Here is an 18,330-nt window from a genome sequence, read left to right on the forward strand (position 1 = left end):
GTATTTTAAATGTTTTTCTTAATCACTGAGTCAGTAATGTCCTTAGGATAGACTAGAAGGGTACATCTCCAAATGCTAGACTTTTACTTATTTTTATTACTTTTTCCTACCTCTCCTACAGTCAGTCACAGTTCACCTGCTCTCACTTTCAAACTGATTGCTTCAACCTGACTACTGAACTTGGAAAAACAAAACACAAGGCTATTACTTTTTAGACGTTTTTTCCCTCTTCCCCTTAATGGAGGCACTGGGGATTGAATCCAGGACCTCATGCACACTGAGCATGCACTCTACCACTGAGTTATTACCCCCATCCCCTTGACTTTTATATAATATGGAATAAACAGATTGGGAAGGGCTCCTCCAATGTTAAGTTTTCATGTTTGTATCTGTTTAGAAGGAAGAAGGCTGACCTTTGAAAAAAAATCAGGTATTATTACTCACAGGGTGATGTGATAACTCCTCAACGAGAATAATTTTACATATCCTATTCACCAACTTGTATCTCTGGAATTTCAAGAGCATTAGTGGATAGGATAAAGAGGTAACTCTGAACTTCTGAAGCTGAAAAACTCAGGGAGGACTATCTCCTTTTGAAAGTCATTTGATCTCAGTTTTCTAGCTAAAGGAACTCTAACAATGACTACTAATGGTGATGGCTAAAATGCCAACAACTTGTTTAAACACATACACACAAAAAGCTAAAAATGAAAAAAGTAGCAGTAAAATTTTTAGGTGTTTCAGTAGTAGTGATCCTACATAAAAATCAGCAAATGTATTAAATGACATTTTAAAATCTTCTACATAACAAACATAAGAAACACTAGTCTAGATTCATATTGGAGATATAATAACTAGTAAAATTAAAAGCCGGATCAATTAAGATTTTATATTTTAAAGATCAAGTCTTTCTAAGTTTTCAGAGATATCCTTAAATTAAAATACCAATACAAATGTTTAAATCAACTTTTAATTTAGTCTGGTCCATAAAAAGGAAGGATATGCAAGAGAAGATAAAAATGAAAAGAGTAGGTCCCCCTGCGTAAGTCAAGGAAGGTTTCATCTTACTGAACTCAGCAAGAGAAGAAACAGATTTCGTTTATGTGCCTATAAATGAAACAAAACTAAGATGTAATAACCACCAACACATCAGCCTCTAACTTTAGAGTTCTCATACTGTATGGCACAAGGAGGAAGTAAAGAATAATAATGGTCACGAGTGTAGGCTCAAGAAACAGTTTCAAACTGTTCTCTCTTACTAGCTGTGTTACTGATTGTGGTGGTAGTTACATGAAGCTATACATCTATATAATAGTATAGTAGGTGTATGCTACTCATCTATATTAATAGTACCTATCTCACAAGGGTGTTTTTGAGGATTAAATGAGATAATATGTGAAAACTATTTGGCAAGTATCTGGCTAAAAGAAGTGCTCAATAAGGGCTATCATTATTACCACTATTATTGCTATGCCCATGTTTAAGAACATGGGGATGAAGAAATGCTTATATTAGAATAAATTATGTGAAAACGGTCACTATAGGTTTTTTCCTTCAGAGTATTTCAGTTAAACCAAAGTGTACACCAGTAAAGCATGTATACTATGTTCCACTTTATAGTACACTTATCAACGTACTTAATAAAATATAAGATTGGCATTTACTTGAAGTTGTACAGTATGATTCAACATCTACTGAAACAGAAAAATCTATTCTGTTGAATATTTAAAAGGCTGTACATATCTTCTTTTGTGTGTTAAGATTCCTTAAGGTTTCATATTCAGTACACCAAAACACAGGAAAATGGAAGATGCACACATCTGAATCCTTCACTAGCCATGGGAGCTACGGCATAGCTAGAAATGGGTTCTTTACAACTGAGAGTGGCTTTACTAGCAACTACTTATAAATGAAAATATATGCCCCATAGCATGAGGTGATTAGATAGAGCACTTCTTTTTGAGCATCCTCTGCTGTGCTACACATTTGAGTTAAAGACATTTGAAAAACAGCAGATGCAAGGACACTCTGACCTTCCTTTTTCTTCCTAAAAGCAAGAGATAAAATTCCCATGTGAAAAGTACCTTCCCCATGACTAGGAGTTAGAAACATTCTTATCACCAGAGATGGGGAGTCAAGGCCAGGAGAAATCTATACAAACAGACCTTGTTAGAATAACTATCTTCCTTTAGACTCCTCAAATTTTTACTTTTCCACAATTGCTACTCTTTGTTAACCTACATATGCTTTTCTCCTGCTAATTGGTCTTTTATCAGTACCAGCTAGAGTCTCTAGTAAGGTGGAGAAATATTTTACCTCCTCTACAGTATATGTCTCTACATGATTTTGCAGGATCTGAATTTGTATCCATTCCCTGCTGATGAACATTTATTTGGGCTTTTTTTCTTTTTTTGGCAAAAAAGCTATAAACATTGTGGTGCATGTGTCCTGATACAAATGTTCAATTATGTAGGAGCAGAACTGCTACACTGCAGGACGTATGTTATCTAACTGTGCTAAATATTGACAAATTATTCTCCGAAGTGGTCCAACCAATTTACACTCCTTCCTACAGTTATAAATTCTTACTACTCTATACTTATGAACATTTTATACTGTGGAACATTTTATTCTTCAGGCAATTTTATGGGCATAAAACAATTTTACCTTGCATTTCCCTTATTATTAATGAAGCTGAACAACTTTTCAAGTATTTATTAGTCAACTAAGTTTGCTTCTCTGTGAAAAACCTACTCATGTCTTTGTACAATTTCCTATTTGAGTTCTTTTGCTTTTCCTTAATGATTTGTTGGAGTTCTTGGTATAGTTTGGACAACAATCTTCTCCTGTTTTTATGGTTGCAAATATCTTTTCCCCCTTATGGCTTGTCTTTTCCCTTTTTAAATGATACCTATGATACTGGCATCAAACAGGGACTCCTCATAACTCCCTCTCACAAAAAAACCTTAAGTACATTAGGACTCATGTTCAAATCCCTTCTATCTGAAAACAAAGATCCCCCCTCCCCTCCACCTGGCTCTCCCTGTAGCCACCTTAAGAATTCCTGGCATCCCATAAGAGCTAAAGTGGTCTATATCGTTACCTCTAGCCACAGTCATTCCTCAACCCCAGTGCAACCTGGCCTCTGTTCTTACCACTCCACAGAAATCTTTCTAAAACCCTTGTTAAATCCAATCAACAGTCTTGGTATTTATCTGAACTACTCAGAAATATCTGACATAGAGGATCCTAGCCTTGCTTTAAACTCCCTCAGGCTCATTCCTTTTTAGTTTCTCTATGTTCCATTCTTTTTTTTTTTAATTAAAGTATTGGTTTATAGTATTATGTAAACACAACATTCTACTTGAACTTCTGTACACAGGACAGCATTTAAGATCTTTTTTTTTTAAAGGAGATACTTTTATTTTCTTCGCTAAACAAGAAATTTACAACTTGTTTTCTATCTATAAAGTATAGCATATTAATGAATACTATTTCATTCAAAGCACTTTATCATTACATGACAGAGATAATTATGTGTTCCTCACCAGACAAGAACCTTATTTGCTTCACTGCATAATCCCCAGTGCCTAAAACAATGTTGACACATATCAAGTACTTAAAAATCTTTTTGGGGGGATCCATTCTTAATTAGCTACTTTCAGTCTCTTGAACACACCACGCCTTCTTTCAAATTTAGGACTTTTGTATACCTAACTCTCTTTGCTTAGATTAACTATGATTTATCCTTCTAGTCTTGGCCCCCTACAGGAAATCTTCCCTGATGCAGAGAATGTGTTAGATATTTGTACCTCCTAGGTACATCTGTATTTTCTCATTTTGCTTATCATTCCATACTGAAGTTTTCAACTTACTTAGCTGTATCCCTTACTGACTATAAGTTTCACAAGGACAGGGACATTGTTCAACATACTACTGGAAGGCTTGGCTAACAACAAAATGGGGGGGGGGTTGTAAAAAAATTACCTCATAAAAAAGTCTAAATGAATAGAGAACTATACCACATTTCTCGGTAGTTTCTTAAAGATTAATCAATCCAAGGCAGTTCCAATACAAATCAGGAGAGTTTTGTTTTAATTTTTAAGGAATTTCACAAACTTAACTCTAAAATGTCTATGTAAAAATAAAGATCTAAAAAAACTTAATCAACTTTGTAAAAGGAGTGCAAAATAAGGGACTCACCCTACTAGATAGTAACATTTACTACTAAGCCATAATAAACAACTGCAATAAATCAAGAGAGCTTAGCAGCAGATTTGTGAATTAATGGTAACTTTACATGATAAACATGACCCACAAATCAGAAGGTAAAGCATGCAATGCCTATAGATGGTACCATTCTAAGAAAGATAATGTTGGATCCCTACCTCACAATATATATAAAAAGTGAACTCAACATAGATTAAACACCTGTATGTAAAATGTACTGCAAATCTACTACAAGAAAAGATAGGTGAATATCTTGGTACTCTCAGGGTAGTGAAGACCTTCTTAAAAAAGACTTCTTAAGCACAAACCACATAGGGGATAATTGATTTAACTATATTAAAACGAGATAATTTAGGTTCTATAAAGAACACACCATTATAGTCAACTCTAAACTACAACATCAAATTAGCTCTCACATACTGCACTTACATTTGTTTCTTACATTACTGTTCTAAGAGGACAGTTCAGTTTGGCAAGACTCTCTTCCACATGGTCATTCAGAAACCTAAGCTCTTTTCAGTTGTCACAAGGGTACAGAGGAAGTTGAGTCATGGCCCGAAATAATAAATCCATCCATATTCCAACTTAAAACAAGGAAAAAAGAAGTCCACATCAAAAACTTTTAAGATACTGAAGCAGAATTGCATGAGATATTTTTGCCTATATTTGATTGACAAAATGAGCCACATGGTCTCAATTAGCTAATGATAAATAGAAAATATAAACTCTGAGCAGCTACATGCCCAGTTTAAATGCTGTCACAACAAAAAGTGAACAGATTGTTGTGAATCTATTTTGTGAATTATAAAAGGGACAGGAAATAAAATAGAAAGGAGAACAGAGAATATGAATGAGAAATTTACAGAAGAGAAGAAATCTCTAATAATTAATAATCAATGAAGTGCAAAGTAAAACAACTAAGAATGGGAAAAACTGTTGTGTTAATAAGATGAAGAAACAGCGACCACTAACAGAATATAATTGGTAGACATTCCAGAAAGCAATTTGCCAGTATTTACTGAAATCTTGTATCTATATACTCCCTGATGCAAAAACCCCACTCGCTGAAATCCAAAGAAACCCTTTGCTTTCTACTTGGCTTTTATTGAGACATGTACAACAATGTTTTTTATAGTGTTGCTGTGATAACAGCAAACTGAGGATAACTTAAATGTTTATTTCTGAGGGAATCGAATAAAATACAGTGCATGCATACGCTATAGTTAGAATCAACTAGGTATATACAAGATAATGTAGTATTGACTGAAAAAAGTGAAAGCTATACTACAATGATATTTATATATATAAAATATACACACTCAAAATAACACAATACAAAAGGATGCACACATAATTCAAGAATATATATCAAACACATCAGACTGTTTAAAGGGAATGAGAAAGGGGATGAGGGATATAAGGGAAAACTAATAAATAAAATAAGAAAGGAGCCTTGTGCAGGCTGATGTGTGCCTTGAAATGAGAAGTATGACTAACAATTCCCCGTATGTTTCCAAAAAAAGCTTATTGCATGAGTAACAGCTCTTTCCTTGCCACAGATGTCACAGTTCCAGAAAGACACACACACACATACACACAGAAAGATGAAAATGTCATGAAGGTTGCAGTTATAAAATAACAATCTTATCTGTTTTGTGTGACAATTTCTCTGTAATGAAAAGATACATACAGCAAAAAGTGGGAGGAGCATAAAAGGAGTGTAAAAAAGGTAATTTTAGACTACTCATAAGAAAGAGTATGATTCTTTAACATTCACATATAGTATAAGATACGGATTAAAGGGAAAAAAACTCAGAACACGGTTCTCAATATCCTATGTTGCATCAGTCAAAAAGAATGGCAGAAAATATTTTATAAGATTTAGTAAAAACATATTTATTATAATTAATAACATCTCTTCCAATTATTGCTTAATTCACCAATAAAAGGTAAACTACATTTTATTCCTCTTAGAAACACAAACTTATTTTCCAAAGGAATATCATTACCCATGTTGGTAATAACCAGCATGCTTGTAATCAACAGTTGAAGGTCTTTTAATCCTACCCACACAGGCCAAATTTTAATGAAACACATTTGGTAATGTATTTTTTTCAAAAGACAAGCAACAGTTTGGCATATAATATATAACCACAATGACCAAGTCAGGTGTGCAGCATCCCCAGCACAGACTTTATTAGAGTTCAGTTACAAGTACACAATCTCTTGACACTGAAGATGTAGTTCTTGCAGATAAAGTCCAAAGGCAGGAAATGAATCTCCTCCCATATGCTGCTTCTTATCTTTAAAGTAACCTCAAATTATTACCAAACTAATAAAGTAATTTTGTTTCAGAAAGTGATCTGATCTATTTTATTTTCAGCTTTTGATAAATCCAAGAATGAGATGGGGGATTATTGCTTTTGTCTGACTACACATACTGAAACACAACATGAAAATAAAGGAAAAAAATTTTTAAATGATTTTTATGTTGAAGCTAGAATAAGCAACATCAAAGCCTATCAGTATATGAGGAAGAGGTGTATGGTTTTAGGAAAATAGAAAGCTAATTTTGTTACTTAACAGCAAATTTGGAAGTAAAGCTTTTACCATCTTCCAATTAGAAACTGTCAGTTTAAAATGATGAATAAAAAGGGTGCAATGAGATTGTATAAAAATCAAATAAAATAATAACTCAAAAATATAATTATGGTTATTACTGCCTTCTGTATGGAAAATTTTTCTAATATAATGGTTCTCAGCTAATGGACTCAACCTAAAATTGAGATCAAGATTCTATTAAAGAGTCACAAAAAGCCAGGTCCCCAAATAGGACAGTCTAACACAAAGTGGGATGCAGACAGCACAGGACACTTTCAGATGACTAACAAGTAATGATGGCAGTTCCTGCACACAAAGAAGATATTATTTTTATTATAGCAATATAGCTACCATTTATTATACTTCTGCTCTGTGCCACATACACTATACTAGCTACTTAAGGTACCTCTAACCCTTAAAGTAAACTTTTAGATATTATAGTGTTTTTTTTAATGTGGAATTGAAACAAAGAAATTAAATAAATTTGCTCAAGATCTTACAGCTAGGAAGGCAATGCAAAGCTTCTGGTTTAAGGTGGCAAATTAATACATACTGCTGCCTCCTCCTCCTCTTCTAAACCTTCAGAATGACAGAAAAGAAATCTATAATTATACTAGAAAACAAGAAGGGGTACTTTCAATGGACTGGAAACTTGAGGAAGCTAGAAGGCAAGAAACCAAAATGTCAGACGTTGAATACTAGAAAAGATAGAAATGGTTCCAAGGGCACTACATGTTCTAAGGTAAGGGATACAAAGAGCAGAAGACAGAGAAGATAAATTAATTGGGGTTTTTACATTAGAAGTAGCAGTGTAGGTGGATCTTTACATACTGCCTTTTTTGGAAAAGGTAAATTCAAAGATTTCATTTCTGCCCTTAACCAAGAATACTGAACACAGGAGCTTGAGTTACCCTGGTGAAATTTTAGAATACCAGGGATAAAGAGAAAAATCCTAACAACACCTGGGAAGGAAGCTGGGCATGAAGATTAATTACAAAGAACCAGACTGATAACAGGTGCCTCCATGTGGAAATAGTGGATATAAGGGGAAAACAAAGTATTATTTTAACATTCTGAAGGAAAATAATTTTGAACTTGGAATTCTGTACATACCCAAATTATCTTTCAAGAGGGAAAGCAAAATAAAGACATCTGCAGATCTTCAAAGATTTGAAGATTATCACCCACAGGTACTCTCCAAAAGAATTACTTGAGAAAATACTAAAGGAAGTAAAAAGTAGGATGCAGAAATCAACAATGGATGTACTGTTAAAAAAATACATGGACCTCAAATCTCAGATGCAATCAATGTAAGATAACAGAAAAAGAGGAAACAAGAGAAAATGGAAGGAAGTAAAAAACTGCTAAGGTTCTTGACTTATCTAAGAGGACATGAATAGTCTAAACACTCTGAGAATAATCTAATCATTGTGCTGAAAATCTTAAGGGTAAACATTAAAATAACAGAATGTAAAACTCCCATAGAGGAGGGTAATAATGGAACAACCACCATCACCACAGCAACAAACACTTATTCCAACAAACAGAAAAAAAGAGAAAATAAGAAATAAAAAAGATAAATAAGAAAGCATGGTAAACAGGAAACATAAAATGAGAAGAATAAGTCCAAACATATCATTTAGAAGAACAAAACAGTTACATCCAAGAAATACAGAAAAAGAAATGAATAAATGAATTCAGAAAAGCTGAAAATTAAGAGATGACAAACACAGCATGAATAGACAAAAAAAGAGAATAGAGCAGTATTAATTTAAACAAACTGAAGTCAAAACAAAAAAGAACAACCTATGGAGATATTAATGAATCTTTATATAATTAACATAGCTCCAAACATCTAAAGTAAAACTCACTTAAAAAGACAGAGAAATCAACAAACTGAAACCACAGCAGAAAACTACCATTCCACACTCAGAGAAAAACAAGTAACAACTGAGAAAGGGTATAGACTTGAATAATAATACAGTTCAATAATAATTCCAGAGCCAGAGAGATGCAGCCTAGCGTAATCAACAGGGACTGACAGAAACTATAGCTAACCAAAGAGTACAAGTCCCACCTAAAGGGTCACATTTACAAATTTTTATGGTCTCTCATGACAGAGAGCCAACTTGCTCATGTCCAGTAAATAAATGAATGCATGAATATACATACAAATGAGTATATATACATATATATGTATATAAATGTTTTAAGCATCTGCAGTATTTTAAAGAAAACAGAAAAAAAAATTTCATTTCAAATATACACGGATCAGTCACAAAATCTGTATTGAGTCACTAAGGAAATGTTAAGAAATTACAAAAAGCAGAAGTCACATGGACCATGTTCACAGGCAAAATGCATTAGAATTAACAGCAAACAGAAAGGAAAAGACCAGATACCTGGAAATGAAAAACACAATTCTAAATGACTCTTGCATTAAAAAAAAGAACCAACACAAAAATTACGAGCTATCTTAAAAAAAAAATACAATGAGGACACAACATTGTAAACTGACTATACTTCAATAAAAAAAAAAATATATATATATATATACACACACACACACAAAAATACAATGAAGTTGGTAAATAACAAAGCCTAGGACATGCAAAGCAGGACTGTAGAAATATTTATAGCCATTAATAAACTTCTTAGGAAAGAAAAAAGATGTTCAATTGAAGAATGAAAGAGAGAACGGACTAATAATAAAGAATATGGAAATAACATAGAATAAAGTAATAAAATAATTAAAAGGTAGTGTGATAACCTATAATCAAAAAGCAAATCTGTTGAAAAGGTAATAACATAGGCAAATTTGGCCAGGTCTCACCAAGAAAAAAGGAGAGAAATAGCAAATAAACAACATCAGGGGGAAAAAAGAGAAGGAATTACAAATTCAGAAGAGATATTTAGAAAGCATTTTAAACTATTATTTAAATCCTCTACAAATATCATTTAAATCCCTAGAAAAATGATTACTTAGGCAAATGTAAATAACCAAAATTTGCCAAAAAAGTAGAAATCGGAAGAGATTTTAAAAAAGAAGAAATTTAGATAGTTAAGGACCAAATGCAAAGTATCACTGCATTTTAAAATACTTTAAAAGAAAATATTTTCTCTGTTAACTGTTCTAGAGCAGAGGTTCTCAAAACATTTTGGTCTCAGGATACTTTTACACTCAAAATTATTCAGGATCCAAAGAGCTTTTGTTTCTATGAGTTATACCTATCAACATCTACCACATTAGAAATTAAAACAAATTTTTAATATTAATTCATTAAAAAGTAGCAATACTTATGAAAAATAACTACAAAAAATTTAGTAAGAATAATGGCAATGTTTTATATTTTTGTAAGTCTCTTCAACAGAAGATTGTTGGACTCTCCCACATGTGCTCTGTGTTCAAATTGTTGCAATTCACATGTAATGCAGTATCTGGGAAGTTCCACCGTACATCTGTCAGAAAATGAGAGAAAAAAAGGCAAATAATGTCTTGGTATTATGAAAAGAGTTTTGATTTTGTAGACCCTGTGAAAGGATCTGAGGGACACTTTAGTGGCTCTATATTACAACTTGAGAGCCACTGTTCTAGAAAGGAAAAAAGATGGAAAGCTAAATCAACACCAGATAAAAAGAGAGTAAGAAAACTATAAGCCAGTGTGACACCAAAAGCACAGACAACAAAAGAAAATTTGATAAACTGGGCTTCATCAAAATTTTAAACTTTTGTTCATCAAAAGACACCATCAACAGAGTGAAAAGGCAACCCACAGGATGGGATAAAACATTCACAAGTCATATATCTAATAAGGGATTGATAACCAGAATAAACTCCTACAACTTAACAAAAAAATCCCAAATAATCTAATAATGGGCAAAGGACTTGAACACACATTTCTCCAAAAGAGATATGCAAATGGCCAATAAGTACATGAAAAGATGCTCAACAACATTAGTAATTAGGGAAATACAAATCAAAAGCACAATGAGATACTACTTCACTACCATCAGAACAGCTATTATCAAAAAAATAATCAGTAATATTCAAAGTACCAGGCAGGATATGGAGAAATTGGGACCATTGTGCACTGCTGGCAGAAATGTAAAATAGTAAGGCGACTTTGTCTAAGTGTGCAAAAATGTATTGGAGAAGCTTAAAAGACAATCTGGGAAGTCACTGAATATGGGAGAGTACAGAACTAACAAAAATTCTCTTTTCCATAAAAGCATGAAAACATTGACAAAAAAGGGTCAGAATCAGCTTTTTGAGAACTCTGCAAATTAACCAAAGGGTTACAATAGTCCAAGCAGCATTTATTCAAAAACAGCCAAAACCAGGTAAGAACTGTGTGGTGTTTTAACTTGCCTCATTTCCATTGTCAACTCCCTAGTGCCATGGTAGCCTAAAAACAAGAGACCATAATCATGGTAGAAAAACCAACAGTCTGGCAGCCACTGGAGAGGGCAGATGAGGTTCCATCAAAACCCCTACCCAGAGAATTTTTGGACCTGTCTAGAGGTTCCCTGGAAGACACCATTCACAAGGCTGTCTTTATCTGACTTAACAGAACTGCTGATGTAAAACAGACTTATTCCTGGGTATATCTGTCAAAAACAATTAAAGATAACTGTTGAACATCAGGGTGGCCTGAGGCAATGTGTAACAGTGATAACAGCTGGGGAAAACAATAGGTTAACAAAAAGCTTAAAAAGAAAAGCAGAGGAACAGAATATCACTGGGGCCTTTGAAATCGCCAACATATTCCTGGGGATCATGAAGGCCAAATGCATACATACATAGACCTTTTGCATGATTAGGAGAGACCTAAGAAGGTAGGTCCTAAATTTTCAAAACTGACCTTGAGGACTGACATGAGGCTCTACACAAGCAAGAAGCAAAGACTAAGGCAAAGTTGTAAAATGCCTGGCTGTGTACTTGTAGGCACACTCCAAATACACACAGAGCCCCAGACAAACTGGAGACTTACTACTTACAGGTGTTTAAGGAAGTTTCTGTCAAATCATTAGCTGACCACTAAGCTAACTAATCAGACTTCAGTGGCCACACATGACAACGAATACAGACTTTAAGAACTAGTTCAGAAAAGTCACTAAACAAACAAATAAAACCCCAAACCCCAGCAAAAACAATAAATCTTGGGAAGGGAGGCTCTAATTTCTAGACTTGCCATTTTATACTATTTTAAAAGTTCAGTTTTCAACCCAAAATGATGAGACATACAAAGAAACAAGAAAAAGTATGATCCACACACAGAATAAATGTATTCAAAGAACTAAAACCATGTCTAAAGAACTACAGAAAAGTATCAGAACAATGTCTCACCAAATAAAGAATACCAATAAAAAGAAATTATAAAAAAGCCAAAAAACCAAAACAAAACCAAACCTCTGGAGTTGAAAATACAACAATGCTTGTGCATTGTATTTCAGACCAAAAAAAATTTTTAAGAAATAATTCGCCAACATGTCACCATAAGTAAATTTATGGCTCAAAACACAGATTTAACCGGAGGTTCACAAAGTAACTTTATATCTATGAGGACTCATGATTAACACAATTTCCTTCCTAAAAAAGAACAAAAATTCCCACTTCATCTTATCTTCATAAGCTGGGTTATCTCAGTTACTTCTGTAATGCTCTTATTCTACTAGGAGATAAAAATAAGGAGAACAGAATTCTCTTGTCATTGCTCCCACTCTTAACAAAATTCTGTAACTTAATAGTTATCTTTTGCTTTCTTCTTGCATTTTGTTACTATTTCACTCATCAACAGCAGGTTAAGGAATAAATTTTTAGAAAAACTGCACAATTACTTTAAATCTCACTGCTTATACAGTGAATATTAGACATATTCAGTATCATGAATATCTAGGAATTCAGTTGAAAAAAGTATAAAAAATTCTTAGCCATCACTAAAATAACCCAAATTTCATGCCATTTTCATAAATGTTTTGTCATGTCTACATAACACTGTCATTTTATTTGAACTATACCAGAGTATATCCAGAAAAAAGGGAATTATAGAATTATAACTAATGAAAAACCACAACCTAAAACACTTTATTGATTCAGATGTATTATAATGTTCAGAGATTAAAATTTTAACTTTTTCTTACCATTAGCAAGCTACGGGTTGTTCCTTTTTTGCCCTGACTTCAATTTGTTTAAATTAATATTGCTCTGTTCTCTAACTTTTTTAGCCTACTTAAGCTGTTTCTTTCTTCATCTCTTTATTTTCAGCTTTTCTGAATTTATCCGTTCATTCGTTACTTTTTTTCTATCTCTTAGATATAGTCATATTTTGCTTTTGTCTAAATAGATTATTATGATATGTTTGGACTTATTGCTGTCATTTTAGATTTCTTCTTTATTGTATTGTGGTTTTTTATTTATCTTATTTCTTGTTTTCTCTTCTGTTTGTTGGATTAAGTTTTTGTTGCTGTGGTGATGGTCTATATGTTTTCCTCATTTTTCTGCTGGGGCTTTGGGGTTTTTCTTATGTTTTTATAAATGCCTTACATTTTATGAAAATGAATGCTTAACCTACAAAAGGACTATACCATGGCTTCTGAGCACTCAAAGTGCTATTTATTACTATCATCCACCATTTACCTGACATATTTTATATTTCTATATAAATAAAACTAAAAGTTTAACTATCTAAGGAGATCAAGAAGTTCTGTATTTTTATCCAAAAGCAACAATTTTCATGTTGTATGCATCATACCGCTTCACAGGATAGGAATTATAATGCAAAACTGGATCTCATGTCTAGAAATAAGCATTCCAAATGCCAAGATTAAGACGAAAATTCATCATGCTGTGCAAAATGAGCAAGCATTTATCATGGAGAAATATCCTAAAGAAGTTCCATGTTTAACTTGTGTAACATCTAACTATTTTAGTCCCTAACCACCTCATAACTCTTGTGAAATACTGGTTATCAAAAGTACTTTTGAAGAGGACACTAATGACGTCACCTACAAAACAGAAACAGACTCGCAGACATAGTAAATAATCTTATGATTACTGGGGGAAAGGGTCTGGGAAGGGATAAATTTGGGAGTTTAGGATTTGCAAATGATAATCACTATATATAAAAACAGATAAAAAACAAAGTTCTTCTGTACACCACAGAGAACTATATTCAATATCTTGTAGTAACCTTTAACAGAAAAGAATATGAAAACAAATATATGTACATATATGCATGACTGGGACATTATGCTGTACACCAGAAACTGACACATTGTAACTCACTAAAATTAAATCAATTTGAGGAGAGATAGATAGGTGAAAGGGAAACTAGTTACAAAGCTATTAAAATAATCCAAGAGAGAAGTAATGAAAGTGGTGGCAATGGGACTGGAAAAGAGACAACAGACTAGAAAAAAAAATAAACACATTACCATCATAGCAAAACCACTCAAACACTTATGATTAGAAAGCAGCATTTAGATAAAATATAAACCTCTTAACTCATATGAGATAAAAACTCTTCATCTCCCCTATTTTTGAACAAAATGATAATCATTTCTATTTAGTTCTGATGATTTTAAAAAGAGGAACTATTTAGATAATAATTTAAAGTGCTGGACTACCACTTTCCCACTTTAAACTAACTCTGGATACAAACACATATTAAAATAGAATTCATTTGTTAGCCCCCCCCCCGCTGGACTGTTGGAAGTAAAGTCTGATCTTAAATTTGGGCTCTTAATTGCTTCTGCTGAATTGCTGGAAATAAGAACAGACGGATTTGCATCACAGAAGCTCCTCTCCAGGTATATCAAATGCCCTCCTCAGGAGGGACACCATAAAACATCTATCTCTGTGTTTTCCAGAACACCAAAATTTTTACTATTGCTTAAAATGATTAATTTTTAAAGAAGAGATTTTTATATTCAAACCTCACATTTAAATAATACACAAGGGTGAGCTGGAATTCACTAGATTAATTCCTTATACTTAAGGAAATTATGTTAAAGAACAGTTTGTATTCTCTGCTGGTTAAGAACTAAATGGCAGCTCCCTTGTCAGTTGCTTCCGGCTGCGCTCTACCAATAGAAGACAAAGGCAGTATACCGAAGGGAAGGAGAAAGGGAAAAGACAAGGTATTTCTCCTTGCCTTTCTACCGAAAACTGAATCTCCCCAGTGGCTTCAACACCTTTCGGAAAAGACTAGTTCCCACCAGGTAACCCTAGCCCCTGGTCTCTAGGATCCAGCTTCTATTTGTATTCCTCCATTTATCATTCTTGCTTTTTACGACTGCTAATCTCTGCATTGCTTCACCATCCTCTTGTGGCTTCTCAAGTCTTTGATCACTCATATAACAAATTCTCTGCATTAAAGTTCCTCTATGTAAAAGAAAGGAGGGAGGGAGAGAGGGTGGGAAGAGCAAAATGACCCTAGGTCTTTCTTTTCTGACTCTAGTGTATCCACTACCACTGGCCTTATTTCACGATGGAAAAGAAACAGCAATCACATGAAACATTCTAGATCACTTGTGTAATCCCATCCTTCACAAACTGGGGTATATATATTGATTTGTATCACATGGTATGCTGGGATAACTTATGTGACACTACAGGATAAGTATGTCATATTTTTCTCTTGTGTTCTGAGTAAGTGATTTTAAAAATTATTTGTATATTAAAACAAACCACAAGGGTGTCAGTTCAATGGGGAAGAGACTTCAACAAATGGTGTTGCTACAACTGGATATCCATCCACATGTGAAGAATGAAATCGAACCCTCTACCTCATAGCATATACAAAAATTAACTCAAAAGGGATCACAGACCTAAATTTAAGAGCTAAAACTACAAAATTCTTGGAGGAAAACATGTATAAGTCTTCATGACCTTGGATTAAGCAATGGTTTCTTGGGTATGATACCAAAGCAGAAGCAACCTAAGAAAAAAAAAACTAGACTTCCTCAAAATTGAACTTTTGTGCTTCAAAGGGCATTATTAAGAAGTGAAAAGACAACCCACAGAATAGGAGAAAATATTTACAAATTATATCTAACAAGCGACTTGTATCTCAAACTAAAAATTTTACAACTTACAACAAAATGAGAAATAACCCAATTAAAAAATAGGCAAATGACATGAACATTTCTCTGAAGATGATACATAACTGGCCAACATCATCGGCCATCAGTGAAATACAAATCAAAACAAGATAATTATCTGAGGCAGAATGTGGGGAAGTAAACTGCGAAAGAGTGTGAAACAATTTTCAGAGGAGAGGGAAACGTTCTACATCTTGACTGGGGCACATACCTTTGTCAAAAATCATCAACCCATATGTTTAAAATCCACGAATTTTATTATATGTAAATTATAACCCAACTTTTAAAAAGGTAAGCAACGTAGAGTCAATTTCTTCAGGAGAAGGAAAGCAAAGCATCATACATGTTCAGTTACCTAACTATGCTATTACATAATCAGTAAAAAATGAAAGAGAAGCTATTTTCCTGCCAGAGCAAAGGAAGTACCAGATTAAATGCTACAAAGGTCTTCTAGAAGTATAGAAAATTACTGAAGTATGAAGTAAACACACATTTAGGGGTTTTTATAAACTGTGGGCTTCGTAGGAAAACATTGTTTTGGCTGCTGAAATATAAAATGTTCGTATCAGATGTCATTATTGTAGTACTATCAATGATAACTATATATTACTGTAATTGCAACTGAGTAATTACATTTAACAAACACTGCATAACCACAAAAGTAGTCTCATAAGAAATTACTTTGCTAATAAAAATTTCTAACAAGTAGGTGACATCTTAATTTATTTCCAGCGATCGTTACACCAGCAATTTTGTCGTATCACTATTAGTTGTCTGAAATTACTTTGTATGACTGCTTAAAAATAACTGAAGTTCACAGACTTTGGGAAAAAAAAATCTCTTAGATTATCCATGTATGACTTACAAAAAAAAATCACTGGAGTTTTCTTCTTTAAATATTCCTTTTGATATTCCCATAAATTACAATATGCTACAAAAACACTGTATTAACAACTAACTAAGGCAAGCAAAGGTATCATAGTCACAAATTCAATTTTAAAAAATTATATTTCCAACAATGCAGTAGAGAAACATAGGTTCCCTTACCTCATCATCATCATCATCAGAATCATTCCCAAACACTGAAGGTTTTTGCAAAACAGGGTGCAACTGCTGTACTTTCTTTGGCAAAATAAGCCCATACCTGCGTATTTTTTTTTGAAATAGAAATTACACCATTATATTTAAGTGTTAAAAAATAATACATCCACCACCTCTTCCAGATGAAGCTACCAAGTCAAACCAAACATGTCATATGAACATATAACACTAGTTCTGATTTTCAACAATCTAAAAGTTCTAATACATGTTAAGATTTTATAATTATTATTCTAAGTGTTCATCTCTGGTCACGGGCCCAAATCAAAATACCATTTTAATCAAAGAGAAGTAAATGAAGAGTTCAGATATGTTTTAAGTAGTGAAATTATAGTCCTGTTTTAAAAAGAACATGTTCCTGGAAAGCTCAGTTGCTGTCCCCTAAAAATAAAAATGCTCTGAATTATCCTTGAGGTCTAACAAGAGTCAAGAAAATACTTTTTTCCCCTACTGGGTACTTAAAACAATTTTAAAGAACTTACTGAATAATAGTGTCACCCATGAATAAATTTTTAAAAGATTACATTAACTGAGAAACCCAAGTAGCCACGGGGCAAATTCTCATTACTCTAATAAAGCTCACTTGCTTTGTCTTGGAGCGTCTGAAAAAATCATCCTATCAGATCCAACACATTTAGTTTCTCACGTTTTGGCCTTAAAGATGCAGAAATCACGGTAAGCCGCATCAAAAATGAGGATTACAAAACAAAGGTAAAACTTCCAAGAACATACAACATTTATCTCTTTTGCGGCAACTTATACCACCAGTTCCCTATATGCCTACCCTTTTCTGTGGCTTCTCAGCACATTCCTAACCCGAGAAGGGAGGGCGGGAATCAAGACTTGAGCTGCCAAGGAGAACAAGGCCCTCTAAGAAAGCCAGGAATTGTCTCTCTTCTTATTGCCCCTGAAAGCATCCAACCGGGGAGAAACTCAAGCGCGGGGTAGGAAGCAAGACTGAGGGGCCTCAGACCGAGCTTTTGGAAAATAGAAAAGTCTCGCTCTCTGCCCCTCAGCCTAACTTCCTTTATTTCCTCACAAGTTTCTCCCTCAAACTTCGGGCTTCCATCCTGGAAAATGTGGGGGGGATGGGAATATATGTTCCTCAGGATTTCTCGTTTTTCCTCGAGTCTATCCCTGAGGACACAGCCCCTTCACTTCCAGCGCACTTTTACTCCTCGGCCAAAGACACAGTCGCCGTGGTGTCTCACTCCCCAGCCTGACCCTAACTCCCGGATCACTCACTGCCTGCCCGGAATCGCCATCTTGCTCCCGTCTCCGCTGAACGTGGCCGACGCC

The 18,330-nt window shown here is 34.0% G+C and overlaps 1 protein-coding gene across 2 annotated transcripts in view; it reads right to left on the reverse strand.

Annotated features, from left to right (window-relative positions):
- Positions 1-18,330, reverse strand: part of NSRP1 (nuclear speckle splicing regulatory protein 1) — a 36,370-nt gene extending 18,040 nt beyond the window's left edge. The window contains exons 1-2 of one of the 2 annotated variants that reach the window (XM_010978941.3): positions 18,277-18,330; positions 16,981-17,077 (exon numbers count right to left, since the gene is read on the reverse strand). In XM_010978941.3, coding sequence (XP_010977243.1) covers positions 16,981-17,077; positions 18,277-18,296 — 117 coding nt within the window. In that variant the 5' untranslated portion in view covers positions 18,297-18,330. The remainder of the gene's footprint in view (positions 1-16,980; positions 17,078-18,276) is intronic. The other variant, XM_064495851.1, reaches the window with a different exon arrangement.

This window comes from Camelus dromedarius, chromosome 16, assembly GCF_036321535.1.
Source record: "Camelus dromedarius isolate mCamDro1 chromosome 16, mCamDro1.pat, whole genome shotgun sequence".
Taxonomy (NCBI): domain Eukaryota; kingdom Metazoa; phylum Chordata; class Mammalia; order Artiodactyla; family Camelidae; genus Camelus; species Camelus dromedarius.